The sequence below is a fragment of the Passer montanus genome, unplaced genomic scaffold (assembly GCF_014805655.1).
Source record: "Passer montanus isolate IOZ18808 unplaced genomic scaffold, ASM1480565v1 scaffold189, whole genome shotgun sequence".
NCBI classification, from domain to species: Eukaryota; Metazoa; Chordata; class Aves; order Passeriformes; family Passeridae; genus Passer; species Passer montanus.
In genome coordinates, this window is record NW_024366381.1 from 371,064 (window position 1) to 386,810 (window position 15,747).

A 15,747-nucleotide genomic window follows, 5' to 3' on the forward strand; every position below is an offset into this window, starting at 1 on the left:
ATCCACATTGCAATAAAAATTAATAAAAATAATAAATTTAAAAAAACCCAAGAGGCTGGGTTGGGCTGGAAGGACTTTAAGGATCATCTCAGTCCAACCTCCCACTCTGAGGTTGGTGTGAAACATTCCAAGCAATGATTTAAGTAATGTGGAGCCCCAGGTCACCTGCATGGCTGTTCCTTATCAATAACCCATCAGGTTTACCAATAACCCATCAGATTTACCAATAACCCATCAGGTTTACCAATAACCCACCAGATTTACCAATAACCCACCAGGTTTACCAATAACCCACCAGATTTACCAATAACCCACCAGGTTTACCAATAACCCACCAGATTTACCAATAACCCACCAGGTTTATCAATAACCCACCAGATTTACCAATAACCCATCAGATTTACCAATAACCCACCAGATTTACCAATAACCCACCAGGTTTACCAATAACCCACCAGATTTACCAATAACCCACCAGGTTTATCAATAACCCACCAGGTTTATCAATAACCCATCAGATTTACCAATAACCCACCTGGTTTACCAATAACCCATCAGGTTTACCAATAACCCACCAGATTTACCAATAACCCATCAGATTTACCAATAACCCATCAGGTTTACCAATAACCCATCAGATTTACCAATAACCCACCAGGTTTACCAATAACCCACCACGTTTACCAATAACCCCCCAGGTTTACCAATAACCCATCAGATTTACCAATAACCCACCATATTTACCAATAACCCACCAGGTTTACCAATAACCCCCCAGGTTTATCAATACCCCGGTGCCACCCGGAGCTGCCTGGATGGCTGTGGGAGGCAGAGCTGCAGTGCATGCAGAGCTGTCCCCTGCTGGCAGCAGCAGGATTCACCACCAGCACGATGCATTCCTCGGGCTGCACTAAAAGCTGTTATTTCAACAGATTCCAAACAGACTGGATTGAGGCTTGGCCGTGCCAAACCCAAAATGCTCAGGGATGCTCATAAATAACCAGCTGGGAGGGAGGAATTCTTTCCACTGCAGGGTTTTTTGCTGTCCACATCAGCTCTGGATTTGACAGTAATAACTCTGTCAAAGGCAAGCAATCCCATTTAAAAGTCACATTAGAAGCAGTGCTCACCTCCCGTGTCAAATCCAAGAATGTGCTTTTCCAGAGCAACAGGCAGACCCTGGAAAAGGAAAAAAAAAAGTTAAAAATGTCATTTAAATGTTTGGTAAAACACATCAAGTACTGCAGCAGGAAACCGAGGGAGAAAATACGGGTTTTGCTCAGACAAAAATGTGTGAAAAGTTTGAAAAGTTGATTAAACAACTCCCTTTGTGTCCTGAAACACCAAACCCAGGGTATTATTACAGAAAAATCTTCCTGCTTAAGAATCCCTCACTGGATACACAGTGCCTGCATTCAATCCTTAAAAGGCCAACAGCAGCACTGGGAGCCATCACCCAATGCTGCAGCTCCCCAGGAAAACAAAACTGGGCTTTCTTAGGAATTCTGCCTTTCCACAGCTGCCAGCCTCTGGCAGGGGCTGATTGCACAGAGCTGCAGAAATTCTCTGCATTAAAATCAAGTTTTGCTGAGCTCACCACATCCCCAGAAGCATCTGCTCGAGTGTGAAGCTTAGGAATAAAGGGAAATATTCAGTTTTCTAAACATTTTCTCTATTGAAAGACTCCGAGGCAAAATTTATTAGTGGTCATTTCTAAGCATTGCTCTGTTTCCTTTGTCCAGCTGCAGAGGAGTGGTCACACTAAATCTTTACTCAGGGAGCTTCAACATGCACTTAAAATTAGATTTAAACATTCCAAATGCCAGAATTTGCTTTTATTACCCTCAGTGAGTTTTGTCAACATTTGCCAAAAGCCTTGCATTCTGCACAACAAAAACATCAGGGTTCAATACCATTAATTTCTGCAGGGATGGGGCTGTAAAGCTTTTAGACAGTGAAAATTCCCTTTAAAGGCTTTTATACACATGGAGAAAAAAAAAAGAATCTGAGCTGATCAAAACACACATTAAACACAAACTGGTGGCTGCAACTCTTTTGCAAAAAGTGGGGTTTTTCCATGGCCTTTGTAGCAAAATCCACGTTCAATGCAATCTTAAAAATCCATTTCCACTGTTAAAATTGGTGATCAAAATGCCACTAAAGCCACTTCAGAAAGATTCCAGAAATATCAGACTTCCTGCAAGGATTTTTTTTAAGAACTGAGGTTTGTACTTAAGGTCCTTGCCAGCCTGGGGTGTTCCTGAGGGAAAATTGTCATTTTTTGTCTTTTTTTCTCTGACAGTTCTTCGTGGATGAAGTCCCCAGTGTCACCTGGTAGCAGGAAATTCCTTACCTCCCTTCTTCCCACACTCCCTGAGTCTGATCCTTTTTGGGAAACTGCCTTTGGAATCCCTCAGCCCATCCTACAACAAGCTCATGATCCTTCCAACAGGGAATAAACTAAAAAAAGAGCACCTTTACATCAGGAGCTACACACACAACTTCACTTCCAGCCTCATTCCCTACAAATCTGATTTATGAATGCTGCACAAAAATGTGGCCATTTACAAATCAGTCAAAACCTGAAGAATAAATCTAATTTTCCATTTTTTTTTTAAATTCCCAAGCCAGCCATCCTCTGTGCTTTGGAGATATTTCCTTTTTTAACCCCTGGCACAAGAAGAAGATGTTGCTGGTCCCTCCTGGCACAGATTTTCCTGCTTCTCACCACTCCCTTTTCTTCACACCCCTTGGAATGTGGCACTCCTAAGGAAAAAACACTCCCAGGTTATCTCCCAGACAGAGACCTCTCAGCCCTGCTGATGCTTTGAAGATCTGTCAGAAATGAACAATTCCCTGGCAGAAAAAAAAATAAAATTTCCCTGTTCCTCCAAGAAAATCCCATTTTGATCCCAGCTGTGCAGCTATGAAAACAACAACTAAAAGCTGCTTTTTATTAACATTACAGAACCTTAACAGGAAGACAACAGGCTCAGCTGCTTTCCTCTTCTCCTGCTCTTTGAACAGTTTTATGGATTTGCAGGTCCAAAGCTTTGATTAATAAATAAAGAAATAAATAAATCATGGATTGTTGTGAGCAGCTGCCAAAAAAATGAAGGAATTTGGGCTCTTTGAGCAGATCCAGCTGCTTTAGCAGGGACACTCACACTCCTACACCTGCAGGGCAGGTGAGGCTGCCTTTCCCAGCCTTCCCCAGCTCTGCCAAATGCTGGAAAGATCTGGAATGATGAGGAAATCCAAAAGTAAAATCCCACAGTCATCCCCTGGAACGTCTTCCCAACAGACAGCTTGTGGCTAGCAAAGAATTCTGCAAAAATCTGACTTTAAGGGCAGAAATTTCCTTCACTGCTCCTTTTTTATGAGGGGAAGAGAGGAGGGAGGAGCTGGATTTCCAACATCCCATCCCTCGAACACAGATGAGGTGTCCATATGAAAATAAAATCCCTCCACACAAGGAATATTTCAACTTCTTTATGCAGCCAACACTGCTAATTTCAAGGAAAAGCCAGGTCAAGCATTTCTCCTCACTCTACAGGCCTGCTGCACTGAGCAGTCAGGATAATCCTGTGGAAAATAACTCAGGGAAGAGTTATTCCATGATTTCCCACACAGGTGTATTTGCATTCACATGGAACAAACCCAGCTGTGTGTCCTGCCCTCCAAACCCCCAGATCTGCTGGAATCAGCGTGGCTGGGATAAATGAAGCTGCCACCATCCTCCTACATGAGCTGTTGGAACAGAAGTGGTTTTGACTGAGGGGACAGAGCTTTATCTTCATTAATTAGCATGGAATAATTAAGCCTGGCCGTGGGTACAAACCTCCTTGGACTGGCTGGCCTTGGCTATGGCATCCTGTGTCAGGCGCTCCTGAACCAGAATCCGAATTGCCTGGGAAAAACATGGAAAGGGGACAGGAATTAATTCATGTCTTGAGGCATTTCTCACTAATTCCAAGGGAAAAAGAGCCAAAAATATAACCTCAAACCCAGTTTTGTGACAGTTTGGGATTTTTAAAAAACTTTTCCAGCCCTTAGACCTTTCCATTTAGGAATAATCGTGGCATGTAGGATCTCACCCAGGTGAGAGAACCAGAAGTGACGAGGATTTCACATCATTAATTCCTGCCACTCTTGGGACAGAAGCTGCAAAATACAAGGAATAGCCTGCAAAGCTTGGGATTTCTAGCCTGGAAAAAAGGAGGCTCCAGGAGGGAGGAGCCAGGAGGGGGTTGGGATCTCCTGGCAGGGAACAAGAGACAGGACAAGAGGAAACTCCTCAAGCTGGTATGGAAATGCTGCCTTGGGATGGAAATGCTGTCTGGGGATGGAAATGCTGCTTTGGGATGGAAATGCTGCCTTGGGAAGGAAATGCTGCCTTGGGAAGGAAATGCTGCCTTGGGATGGAAATCCTGTCTTAGGAAGGAAATGCTGCTTGGGATGGAAGTGCTGCTTTGGGAAGGAAATGCTGCTTGGGATGGGAATCCTGTCTTAGGAAGGAAATGCTGCCTTGGGATGGAAATACTGCCTTAAGAAGGAAATGCTGCCTTGGGATGGAAATGCTGTCTGGGGAAGTAAACCCTGTCTTAGGAAGGAAACCCTGTCTTAGGAAGGAAATGCTGCCTTGGGAAGGAAATCCTGCCTTGACATGAAAATGCTGCCTTGGGATGGAAATGCTGCCTTGGGAAGGAAATTCTGCTGCCAGTATCTTTCAGGAGGTGCTGAACCTCCTCCCACATGCAGAGAAACCTGGAGCAAGGCTTCCCAGGCAGGCTTGGAAAAGACTGAGAGCAGAAAGGAATTAATTTTAGCCTTGGGAACAAGAGCAGCCTTGACTCTGACAATCCTGGTGCTCATCTGCTTTCCCTGGCTGCAGCACATGGGCTGAAATCCTATCAGAGCTATCAGTTACTGGTACCTACAGCTCCAAATGCCTCCCAAAATAACTGCAGGAATAGCATGCAGGCAGATCTCCACAGCAAAGAAGAACTGGCTCTGTCACACACATTGCTCAGACTCTCCCTGATGAGCAGCCAGAAGTGACAGAAGCAGCTCTGTGTTTCTCCCCCAGGATTTCTCCCAGTTTTGGTCATGATTAAAGTTGAGCTGATACCAGAAAGTTGTCACTGAAATACTTCTAGAAATCTGTCACTGAAGGAAGTGGCCTGGACAAAGGAATGGTTTGATGGGGAGTTGAATTCCAGCAGTGAAACCAGACCTTGTGGAAGAGAATTCCAAGTGCCTTTGGCATTAGGAAATATCCAACTGTGTCCCACAGATGCTTTCTGATCAACTTGCCAGGTTTAAATGAAGAAAATGGGATCTCAATCTCTGGCCAGATGTCTGTGCTGTGCCTGCACCCTCTGGCCCTCCCAAAACATCCACTCCTGAGTGTCCAAGCCTGGACAGGGATCAGAAATTCCCTGCAAACCTGCTTAATGTGGGGGAGAATTAAAGAGTTTGATTGACACCTTCTAACATCATCATCTCAACCCCAAAGCAGCTTTGCATTGTTCCTGGAATGGGGATTTTCACTGCAGGATTCCACTCCTGCTGGAATTAAAAGCGAGAAAATTCAGGCTGGTTTTGCCCAAATCTGTCTGACAAAAAGAGATGTGGAAACAAAAATACATTTATGTAGAGTTATACACCCAATAAAGTTTGCTTTACTGGGTGTGTAATTCTGCATAAATTTATTTATGCAGAATTATAAATTCTCCAAAGTTTCCTGCAGAGAAGATCTGAAGGAATTTTGATAAGAGCTGAGCTCATTCAAGCTGCAAATGCTCAGTATCAGCACACCCAGGCTCTCCCCTCCCTACCTGATATCCCTTTTCACTGATATCCCTTATCACTGATATTTTTGTGGGGTTTTGAGTGGTTTTTGGTAGGGGGTATGGGATGTCCATGCTCCTTAAACACTGAAGAAGGATATTTTGGGAAGGGAAAGTAGGAAACTGGAGAGAAGGAGAAAAAAATATGTGGAATAACTGCAGGCTGAGAATTCCTCAAGAAACCAGGTTACCATAATACTCTTCCAAGAGTTACAGACTTACACTAAATAAACTTCAACACCCACAGCTTTTGGTTTCTCCAAAATAAATTTAGCAAATATCACAACTATTGTCATGAACAGAACTTTATGGGGTTTTTTTAAGTTAAATGTTTTTATTTTTATTCCAAACCAAACGAAGTTTATTCCCATAGTATGACATGACCAAGTAGGAATGATCATGTCAATCAAAAATGTATTTTTATTGAAAAAAAATACTGTATGGGCTTGACCCCAAATCTACAGAGTTCCACCAGAAAGTCAGAAAATTTCTTAAAGGCATAAAAAAGATGGTTTAGAAAATTAATTAGCCTATTTATGGCACTTAAGCCCCATAATTAGTTGTCAAAACTAAATTAAACTGATTTCAGTAATGGCGAGGAATAAACAGTTCATAGGACCAAAAGAAAAAGGAAACTTTTAACTGTGGCTCCTCCCTTGGATGTTGTTTTAAAACATCTTTATCATCATTAACTTTTAAATTTTCAACTTTCTCTTAATTTCTACCACTGGAACAGAACTTTCTCCTTTGAGGATGTTCCTTAAGGAACTCAGCTAAAATTGTTTACCAGGATAATTCTCCCTGCATGAATTTCCAGGAATTGTGTTTTTATCTGCTTAAAAGACACATAAATGTTTTTTTTTTCCCATTTTTACCTAAAAAATCATGTTTATCACTAACTTCACCTCAAGCTATGAACACACACCAGGCACTGGGGAAAAGAAGGAGAAAAGGAGGTGGGAAAAGAAGGAGAAAAGGAGGTGGGAAAAGTGTGAAACTCACCTTGAGCATCACCAAGTAATCATCATGCCTCTGGATCTGAAGCAGATTAGCCAAAGCCATCACTCCAGCCTTGAAATCAGGATTATTCACTGGAAAAAAAGAAGGATTATCATTCAAAAGAAATGATCATTTATTTTGGTATCACTGATTCCAGCAGGCAGAACTGGCTGCCTGACTCCATGGCATTGGATTGCTCTCAAGGATGGACAAGGCAATTCCTCAGCATCCTTGAAGTGTTCCAAAAACAAGGAGGTGGCACCTGGGGACATTATTTAGTGCTGAATGTGGCAATGCTGGGCTCATTGTTGGGCTCTGTGATCTTAGAGGGATTTTCCAACCTTAATTCCATGATTCCAAGCAGTGAGGAAACAATTTGGCTGCAGAGGAATCAGCACTGGGCTACACAACCAGGTAAAGTGCTTGAAAATAAAGCAAATTACAGGTAGGAATTCTCTTCTGTACATTATTTGTACATTTTTATTGTTTTGTATCTTTTTATTCCTGTTGCTGGTGAGGGCAGGATCAATCCCTGCCTTTTTGGAGATGGAGGAATGGAAGAATATTTGGAAAATTTAGGATTAATTTTAGCAGCTCTTTCCCACCACTTTGATTTATTGTGGCTGTGCCTAGCAGGGGAAAAAAAATAAAATTACGATGACAGAACAGCTGGGGAAGTCTGAGCCAACATGAAATCCCTGACAGCATGGAAGTAACCAGCCTGCCATCATGTTTCCTTGGATATTTTTATTTTTTAAGGCATCTTGCTCCTTCTCCCTCACTTACAGTAAGTAATTATGATTTACAGAGCAAAGCTGTTCATGCAAATGTTCAGCTATGCACTCCTAAAGCTATAAATGGGGCTTTAAAAAATCTACATCATAGGATTAAGCAACTGAGGAACACCCAGGGCATGGAGCACATCCCCATGCAGGAGCTTGTGGCACACTCACCATCCAGGTTAATCAGTGGCTCTGCATTTTTTGCTGTGTTGTCTGCATTTTTAGCACCATCAGGGGTGGAATCCTTGTATTTATCAGCTGCAAAATGAGGAGGCAAACACAAACATCATCAGCACTAATGGCAAGAAGAACTAACTCAAAGTTTAGCAAGGAGCTGTGGTGTTACAGCTGGAATTTTGGGGTGTGGGAGTTGCCCAAGAGCCTTGTGGGATTATAAACTGAGATTTCTGGGTTTATAACCTGGGATTTTGGAGCTCTCCATGAATGATACCAAAAGCTGCCACTCCAGTGAGCTGCTCCAAGAGCTCCCAGCTGCAGAGAGATTCCAGGAGCAGCCCCAGAGCCTGCTCCACATTTTACACAGGGCAGGATCCCCTTCATTACAGCCTCACCCCAGAAGGCTGAACAAGTGATGGAACCCTGGGAATTGCTGAGAATTCCAGACTTTCTGTGCTGCCAGGCTCTGACCCCCAAGAGAACTCTGCACTGACCTGAGGGCTGGAGAAGCTTCCAGAATGGAATGACAGAACTGGGATTGTGGGTGTGGAGTTTGGATAAGTGTGTGATATCACAGGGTGGGAAAATTAAGAGTTTAAGGGTTTAGAATAGCAATATCTATAAAGCAAGGTGGAGGTTTTAGGGTGGAGGCTGCTCCTTCTTCTTCACCTTCTTCTCCAAGGGTTTGGGTGGTTTTGTGTAATTGGATAAGAAGTCCCCATTGCAGGCAGGGGTGGTTGGTTCTTGGGTTAAAAGTGATCTCATGATTTAATCCCAACCCTGGCAAAAAAGAAGCAGAAACTCAGCACAAAAGCTGCATCTCCCAGATCTGCCACTTCTAAAATCCATCAGTTCCTCTGCCTCGAGCAGGAATCAGGAATTGGGAGGATGATGTTGGTCCTGATGAGTAAATAAAACATTTCCAGCTCAGGGTTTGTTTCACAGCCCACACTGGGGTTTTCCAAAGCCTTTGGAGGATGGAATCTCCTGAACTCCACCTTTTTCACACAATCCCAAGGAACAGGCAGCTCATTTTGCCCATCATGAGGGACTGAGAATCACACCACAGGTATTTGTACCCCATCCCTGCTCTGGGCAGAGCTCAGCCCTGCAGGAATGAAAGGAAATGGAAAAGCAGCACTTTGGCTGTTGTTATTTTGCCACCAGTAATTACATTTGTATTCCAAATCTTTGCACAAGGAGATGGAACTGCTGTGACTTGGGGAGATTTAACTCCACTTTTTCATGACTTTGTCCTAGTTCCCAAGGGTTCCACATCCACTTCTTGTTAAAAAAATTTAAAAGGGGGTCTAAGAATAACTTCTCTGAATAAATGTAGTACTAAATATAATGCATTTAATACACTTCAGAGGAAGTTCTCATAAAGGCAATCCCACAGGGAGAAGGGGGTAAATATCTACAATGGGATTGGCTCTAGCCAGAAATAAAATAAAATAACAAATGCAATTATGCTGCTCCAGTCCTGTGGGAGCTGAAAAGTTCCTCTGAGCAGGGGGTGGAAACAAGCACGTGAAATTGTGTTTTATTTTTTAAGGAAGTGAAATACACTTTGGACACTGTCTGATTTTGATGAAAACTCCAAACCAGTGTGCATTTCTGCAGGGGAAGGTGCCCCTGCCCATGGAATTAGCTTGTGCAAGGGCACTGTGACATCATGGCACATTTGGTGACACCGTGGGGGTGCCAGCTCCTGTCCCCACGCTGCAGAGCTGCAGGTGCCACCCAGGGATGGCCTGAGCAGCACCCCTGAGGGATGCCCAGCCTGGAGCAGCTCCTGCTGGTGGCCTTTGGGTTCAGCTGTTTCTACCCCAGCAGCACCCCCCGCTCGTGCCCACCCTCCTGGGCCACCCTGGTGTGGGATGTGCCCCAGCTGGAGAAGGGCAGTGCCCCCAAGGGCATCACCACGGCTGAGGTGCTTTACTGGAGCACCCCAGCCCTGTGCCTGCTGCTCCTGCTGCTCTTCCTCAGCAGGAACCACTGGAGGAAGGTGAGGGAGGGGTGCCAGGGGGCCCATGGGGACAAGGGAGGGCCTTGCCAGACTGTGCCCAGCCCCAGCAGGCACAGGAGGGTCCTGGCCACTGTGGAGAAAACCAGGAGAGGCTTAACATTCCTGGGGATTGGAATGAGATGGGGTTTAAGGGACCTTCCAAGCCAAGCATCCCATGATTCCCACACAAGCTGCTCCCTGGGGCAGCCCAGGAGAGACCTGAGATGCCTCTGTCCCTGTCACGCTCTGTCCCTGTCACCCTGTGCCTTCCAGACGTGTGGCAGGAAGGATGCATGCTTCTGCAAGACCTCCAAGCTGCTCTCCAAGCTGAAGGAAGACCCTGACTTGCTGAAGCTCTACCTGAAGCACCTGCAGAAGTGCAGGAGATCCTTTGTGGAAGTGTTCCAGGTCAGGCTGGACGGGGCTGGGAGCGGCCTGGCCTGGCTGGATGTGGCCCTGCCCAGGGGGTTGGACTGGCAGGTCTTTGCAGCTTCCTTTCAACCCAAATCTCTCTGTGTTTCTCCAGAAAAACCAGCAAGAAAGCACAGGAGGGCTTCAAGGAGGAGAAGGCACATTTGGTTGTTTGCCAACAAAGTGCCAGCTGTAGCAAGGATCCCAGGAAAGGTGGACAGGGCATGGAGCTGTCCCAAAGCACAGGGACAGCACAGCTTTGGCAATAAAGGTTGCAGATGAAACTGTCTCTGAGGTACATGGAATGGAACCAAGGAACAGAGGGAGTGACCCCACACTGGGAATGCTGTAATGTTCCTCCAAACCAAAACTCCTCCAGCCAAAGGGAAGGAATTCCTGGCTGGGAGGGTGGGCAGGCCCTGGCACAGGGTGCCCACAGCAGCTGTGGCTGCCCCTGGATCCCTGGCAGTGCCCCAGGCCAGGCTGGACAGGGCTGGGAGCAGCCTGGGGTAATGCCCATGGATCCCTGAGGTCCCTTCCAGCCCAAACCACACTGGGATTGTGGGAAATGAATCAGAATCCCCCATTCCCCTCCCATTCTGAGGTATGAAAAGGATTCCCTCATACCATTGTCTCCATACTCCAGCCTCACAGCCAAGCCAAGCAGCCAATCCACAGTTTCCTGCCGTTCCTGTATTTTGAAGGGACAGTTCACATCTTTCATGTACTGGGGAGCAAAAAAAAAAGAGAAAAAAATGGATTTTAGTGGATGAATCAGCTGGGAGCACAGGACTGTGGTCACTTTCCCACAGGCCTCACAGCAAACATTAATTAACAAGAGGTGTCACTGTGAAATTCCTGCTGTGGCATCTCACCCGTGCTGGAGTGTCCCAATGCACCTCTAGCTCAAGTCTGACACCTGATAATGGAATTTCATTTTTAATGAATGTTTTTTATTGCCAGACTGTACCAAAATGCCCTTGCTTTACTCTCTGCTCACATCCCAGAGCAAATGGAAGAAGGGAAGGGGGAACAAACTGGAACAAAGCCTTCCCACCTGGAATGAAGCCACCTGAGGCTTCCCCAAACCAGGGCATTCCCTGGAGCAGCACAATTTTCCCTTTTTTAGGGATGTTGTCCAGCAAAAAGGACAAAACCAGGCTGAGGTTGTGTCCCAAACCACAAGAGCCAGCCCTGGCTCCTGCCAAGGCTCCCAAAAACCAGGACATGGTGACATCCTGTCATGTCCCTTTGCTGCAGGGACAGGAGTGCCACAGAGCTGGGAAAAGGATGCCAGGGGCTGGAAAGAAGAAATTCCCTGGGAATGATGGAGAGGACACTGTCACCAAGCCAGGAAAGGCACCACAGCAGCACCAGCTGCCAGGAATTCCAGATATTCCCATTCACCTCCAGGATATTGGAATAATTCACTGAGCAAAGCAAGAGTTTCCAGGAGGGGGAAAAAAATTTGGGGTGGGTGGGCACTGGGAATTACAGAGCAGGGAAATGGGAGCAAGAGGAAAAGCTCAAGAGCTTTGTGGGGGCTGCAAATGCTCAGGGGCACAGAGATCACCCAGAGTCCATCTGGATGCAGAAAATCCATCTGGGTCCAGAAAAAAAAAAGCCATCTGGACCTAGAAAAAAGCCCTCAGTTCATCTGGATCCAGAAAAAAAAAAATTGTCTGTATCCAGAAAAAAAAATTAATTATCTGGGTCCACAAAAAAAAGGGAAAAATTCAATCTAGGTCCAGAAAAATCCATCTGGGTCCAGAAAAAAAAAAGCCATCTGGACCTAGAAAAAAGCCCTCAGTTCATCTGGATCCAGAAAAAAATAATTGTCTGTATCCAGAAAAAAATTTAATTATCTGGGTCCACAAAAAAAAGGGAAAAATTCAATCTAGGTCCAGAAAAATCCATCTGGGTCCAGAAAAAAAAAACAAAAACAAAAACAAAAAACCAAACATCTGGATCCAGGAAAAAAAAATCCACGTGGATCCAGAAAAATCCAAGTGGATCCAGAAAAATCCATCTGGAATGGCAGGAGGTGCAGGGATGAGTTTCCCCCACGTGCTGGCAAGGCCTGCAGGAGCCTCAGCCACCTCCTTTTGGGACAGGAGGGGCATTAATGCAGAAAAAATTTGTTTATTGCAAATTATTGTTATTATTTGCAGTCAAGTCTTCTTTCTGATTCAAGAGCTGAATCAAATCAGGCAAAAAAAAATCTAAAAAAACCAGATTAGGATGGATACTCCACCTACTAAACAAACAAAGCTGAGGGAAAACTATGCACAAAATTCCCCCATTGTCACAAACTCCCCCAGTCTGGCTTCAGTGATACATTTAAATTCCTAGAAATGTAACAGGACAAATATTCAGAGTTATTTATTTCTGTTGCAAAGCCACAGCAGCTGTGAAATGTCCTTTAGAGCAAGGAAATACCTTCTCAAAGGACTTGGGCCAGTCCTCACTGTGGATGTTCCTCAGATTCCCTCGGTCCTCGATCTTGTAGTGTCTGATTTTCTGGTCCTCCAGCCAGACAATGAAATTCCTGAACTCTGTTTCATCTGTGGGGAGGAGCAAACATATTCAAAAATATCTGAAGTTTTCATCTGAGTCATACAAATCTTGATGCCTCTGAGCACTTTTCCCATTAAAAGAGCAGGAATTCAAAAATATCTGAAGTTTTCACCTGAGTCATACAAATCTTGATGCCTCTGAGCACTTTTCCCATTAAAACCCCCCATATTTATATGAATTAATTTTTTTTTAAATTATATAAATTTAAAAAATATATAAAATCCACTAAATATATATTTAGTGGGTATATACCTATTTAGTATATATTTATTAGTTAGTATATATTTATACATTTATATATTTATTATATATATTTATTTATATATTTAGATGCATTTATATAAAAATATAAAATATATTTATGTAATATACAATTATTATATTTTTAGTGGGTTATAAATGTATATATTTATATAGAAAACCTCACAGTATATAACATATATTTTAAAAACATTAAAATTGTGCATTTTTGGACCAAAAATCACCCCTGAGTGTTTTTCATTTTTGAGCTGACCCCAGTTAGGATATATTTATTGGAGTTAGTATACATTTATAAATATAGATATTTTAGTGGCTTATAAATATATATATTATATATATAATATGTTCATATTTATATATTATATATTTATAATATATTAAAATATACATACATATATATACAATCCACTAAATATATATTTAGTGGGTTAGAAATGTATATATTTAGTGGGCATATACCTATTTAGTATATATTTATTAGTAAGTATATATTTATTCACTTCTATATTCATAACATATACTTATTCATATATTTATAAAGATACATGTTTTAGTGGGTTATAAATATATATTAATATATTTTATATATATTATATTTATGTAATATACAATTATTATATTTTTAGTGGGTTATAAATGTATATATTTATATAGAAAACCTCACAGTATATAACATATATTTTAAAAACATTAAAATTGTGCATTTTTGGACCAAAAATCACCCCTGAGTGTTTTTCATTTTTGAGCTGACCCCATTAAAGGCATCAGCCAGCAGATTCTCTTTTTTGGGAATTCCAGCTGAAGGAGCACAGAAGGAAAGGCACAAACCAGAGAACTCTGTTTCCAGCACACGCAGCCCCCATGCCAGCCCCTCCCGCTGCAATTCCCATCCCCTGCCGCCTGCTCTGAGCCCAGATCCCTGCTGGGGCTGGAATCCCAGTGTTCCCAGTGTTCCCAGCCGGGGGCACGGGGGGGACAGCTCTGGGAGCAGCGCGCCCCAAGGCCAGGCTGGGGATGGGACAGAGCCTGGAACGGCCTGGGGAAAGGGGCTTCTCCATCCCATGGATCCCATCCCATGGATCCCATCCCAATCCCATCCATCCACCCAATCCCAATCCCAATCCCAATCCCAATCCCAATCCCAATCCCAATCCCAATCCCAATCCCAATCCCAATCCCAATCCCAATCCCATCCATCCATCATCCACCCCATGGATCCTATCTCATGGATCCAATACCAATCCAAATCCCATCCCATCCCATTGGCCTGGGGAAAGGGGCCTTCTCCATCCCATGGATCCCATCCCAATCCCATCCATCCACCCAATCCCAATCCCAATCCCAATCCCAATCCCATCCATCCATCATCCACCCCATGGATCCTATCTCATGGATCCAATACCAATCCAAATCCCATCCCAATCCCATTCCCATCCCGTCTCAATCCCATGGATCCTAATCCCATCCCAATCCCATTCCATCCCTTGGATCCCATCCCATGCCATAACAATCCCAATCCCATGGATCCCATGCCAATCCCCTCCCAATCGCAATGCCAATCCCATGGATTCCATGCCATGCCATCCCATCCCATAGATCCCATCCCAATCCCATCCCCATCCCGTCTCAATCCCATGAATCCTAATCCCATCCCAATCCCATCCCATTCCATCCCGTGGATCCCATCCCATGCCATAACAATCCCAATCCCATGGATCCCATCCCAACCCCATCCATCCATGCCATGCCATGGATTCTATCTCATGGATCCCATCCCCATCCCAACCCCAATCCCATCCCATTCCATCCCTTCGATCCCATCCCATCCCAATCCCAAGGATCCCATGCCATGCCATCCCATCCCATAGATCCCATCCCAATCCCATGCCATCCCAATTCCATGGATCCTAATCCCATTCCATCCCTTGGATCCTATCCCATGCCAGACCAATCCCAATTCCATGGAACCCATCCCATCCCATCCCAATGCCATCCCATGGATCCCATCCCATTTCCAATCCCAATCTCATGGATTTTATCCCAATCCCAACACATCCCAATCCCAATCCCATGGATCCCATGCCATGCTATGCCATCCCATAGATCCCATCCCAATCCCATGCCATCCCAATTCCATGGATCCTAATCCCATTCCATCCCTTGGATCCCATCCCATGCCATACCAATCCCAATCCCATGGATCCCATCCCAATCCCATCCCATGGATCCCATCCCATCCCATGGATCCCATCCCAATCCGGTCCAGCCTGCCCCGGCCGCCCCGCAGCCCCCTCACCCCTGCAGTTGAAGCCGGCGGGGTTGTGGTAGTCGAGCGCAGAGAGCTTGCGGCGGAACATGGTCCCGGTGCCGGAGCCGGCCCCGATCCCGACCCGGATCCCGATCCCGGTGCCGGCGCCGCCTCCCCCGCTCAGGCCGCGCCGACGGCACCGCACCGGCCGGAAGGGGGGGAACGCCCGCCCCCTGCGCGGCGTTCTGCTCGCTCATTGGTCAGCGCGCTGAGCGGCGGCCATTTTGACCAATCAGAGAGCGGAGCGGGATGCCGGGAGGGGAAGTGGCTGATTTGCCTTGGGTACGGACGCGGCGGCGGCGGGGCGGGGCCTGCTCGGGGTGGGGCGTGCGGTGGGCGGGGTCTGAGCGAGGGGGCGGGGTTTGAATGAGC

At 45.1% G+C, this 15,747-nt stretch overlaps 1 protein-coding gene across 1 annotated transcript; it reads right to left on the minus strand.

Annotated features, from left to right (window-relative positions):
• Positions 1 to 1,051: 1,051 nt before the first annotated feature.
• On the minus strand, positions 1,052 to 15,534 carry RTRAF (RNA transcription, translation and transport factor). The gene is made up of 7 exons (XM_039705937.1): positions 15,364 to 15,534; positions 12,669 to 12,793; positions 10,857 to 10,956; positions 7,805 to 7,891; positions 6,855 to 6,943; positions 3,842 to 3,910; positions 1,052 to 1,179 (listed from the first exon to the last, which is right to left on the minus strand). Exons 1-7 carry the CDS (start codon positions 15,422 to 15,424, stop codon positions 1,114 to 1,116), a joined length of 597 nt encoding a protein of 198 aa, XP_039561871.1. The 5' UTR covers positions 15,425 to 15,534; the 3' UTR covers positions 1,052 to 1,113.
• Positions 15,535 to 15,747: the final 213 nt, after the last annotated feature.

Bases quoted from the DNA above. Each gene is read 5' to 3' on its own strand.
- RTRAF (XM_039705937.1), bottom strand. From the start codon at position 15,424: ATGTTCCGCCGCAAGCTCTCTGCGCTCGACTACCACAACCCCGCCGGC. The intron at 6,944-7,804 runs GTGAGTGTGCCA...CTTTTTTTCCAG, and splicing joins GCCACTGATTAACCTGGATG to TGAATAATCCTGATTTCAAG. The intron at 3,911-6,854 runs GTGAGTTTCACA...TGTTTTTCCCAG, and splicing joins ATTACTTGGTGATGCTCAAG to GCAATTCGGATTCTGGTTCA.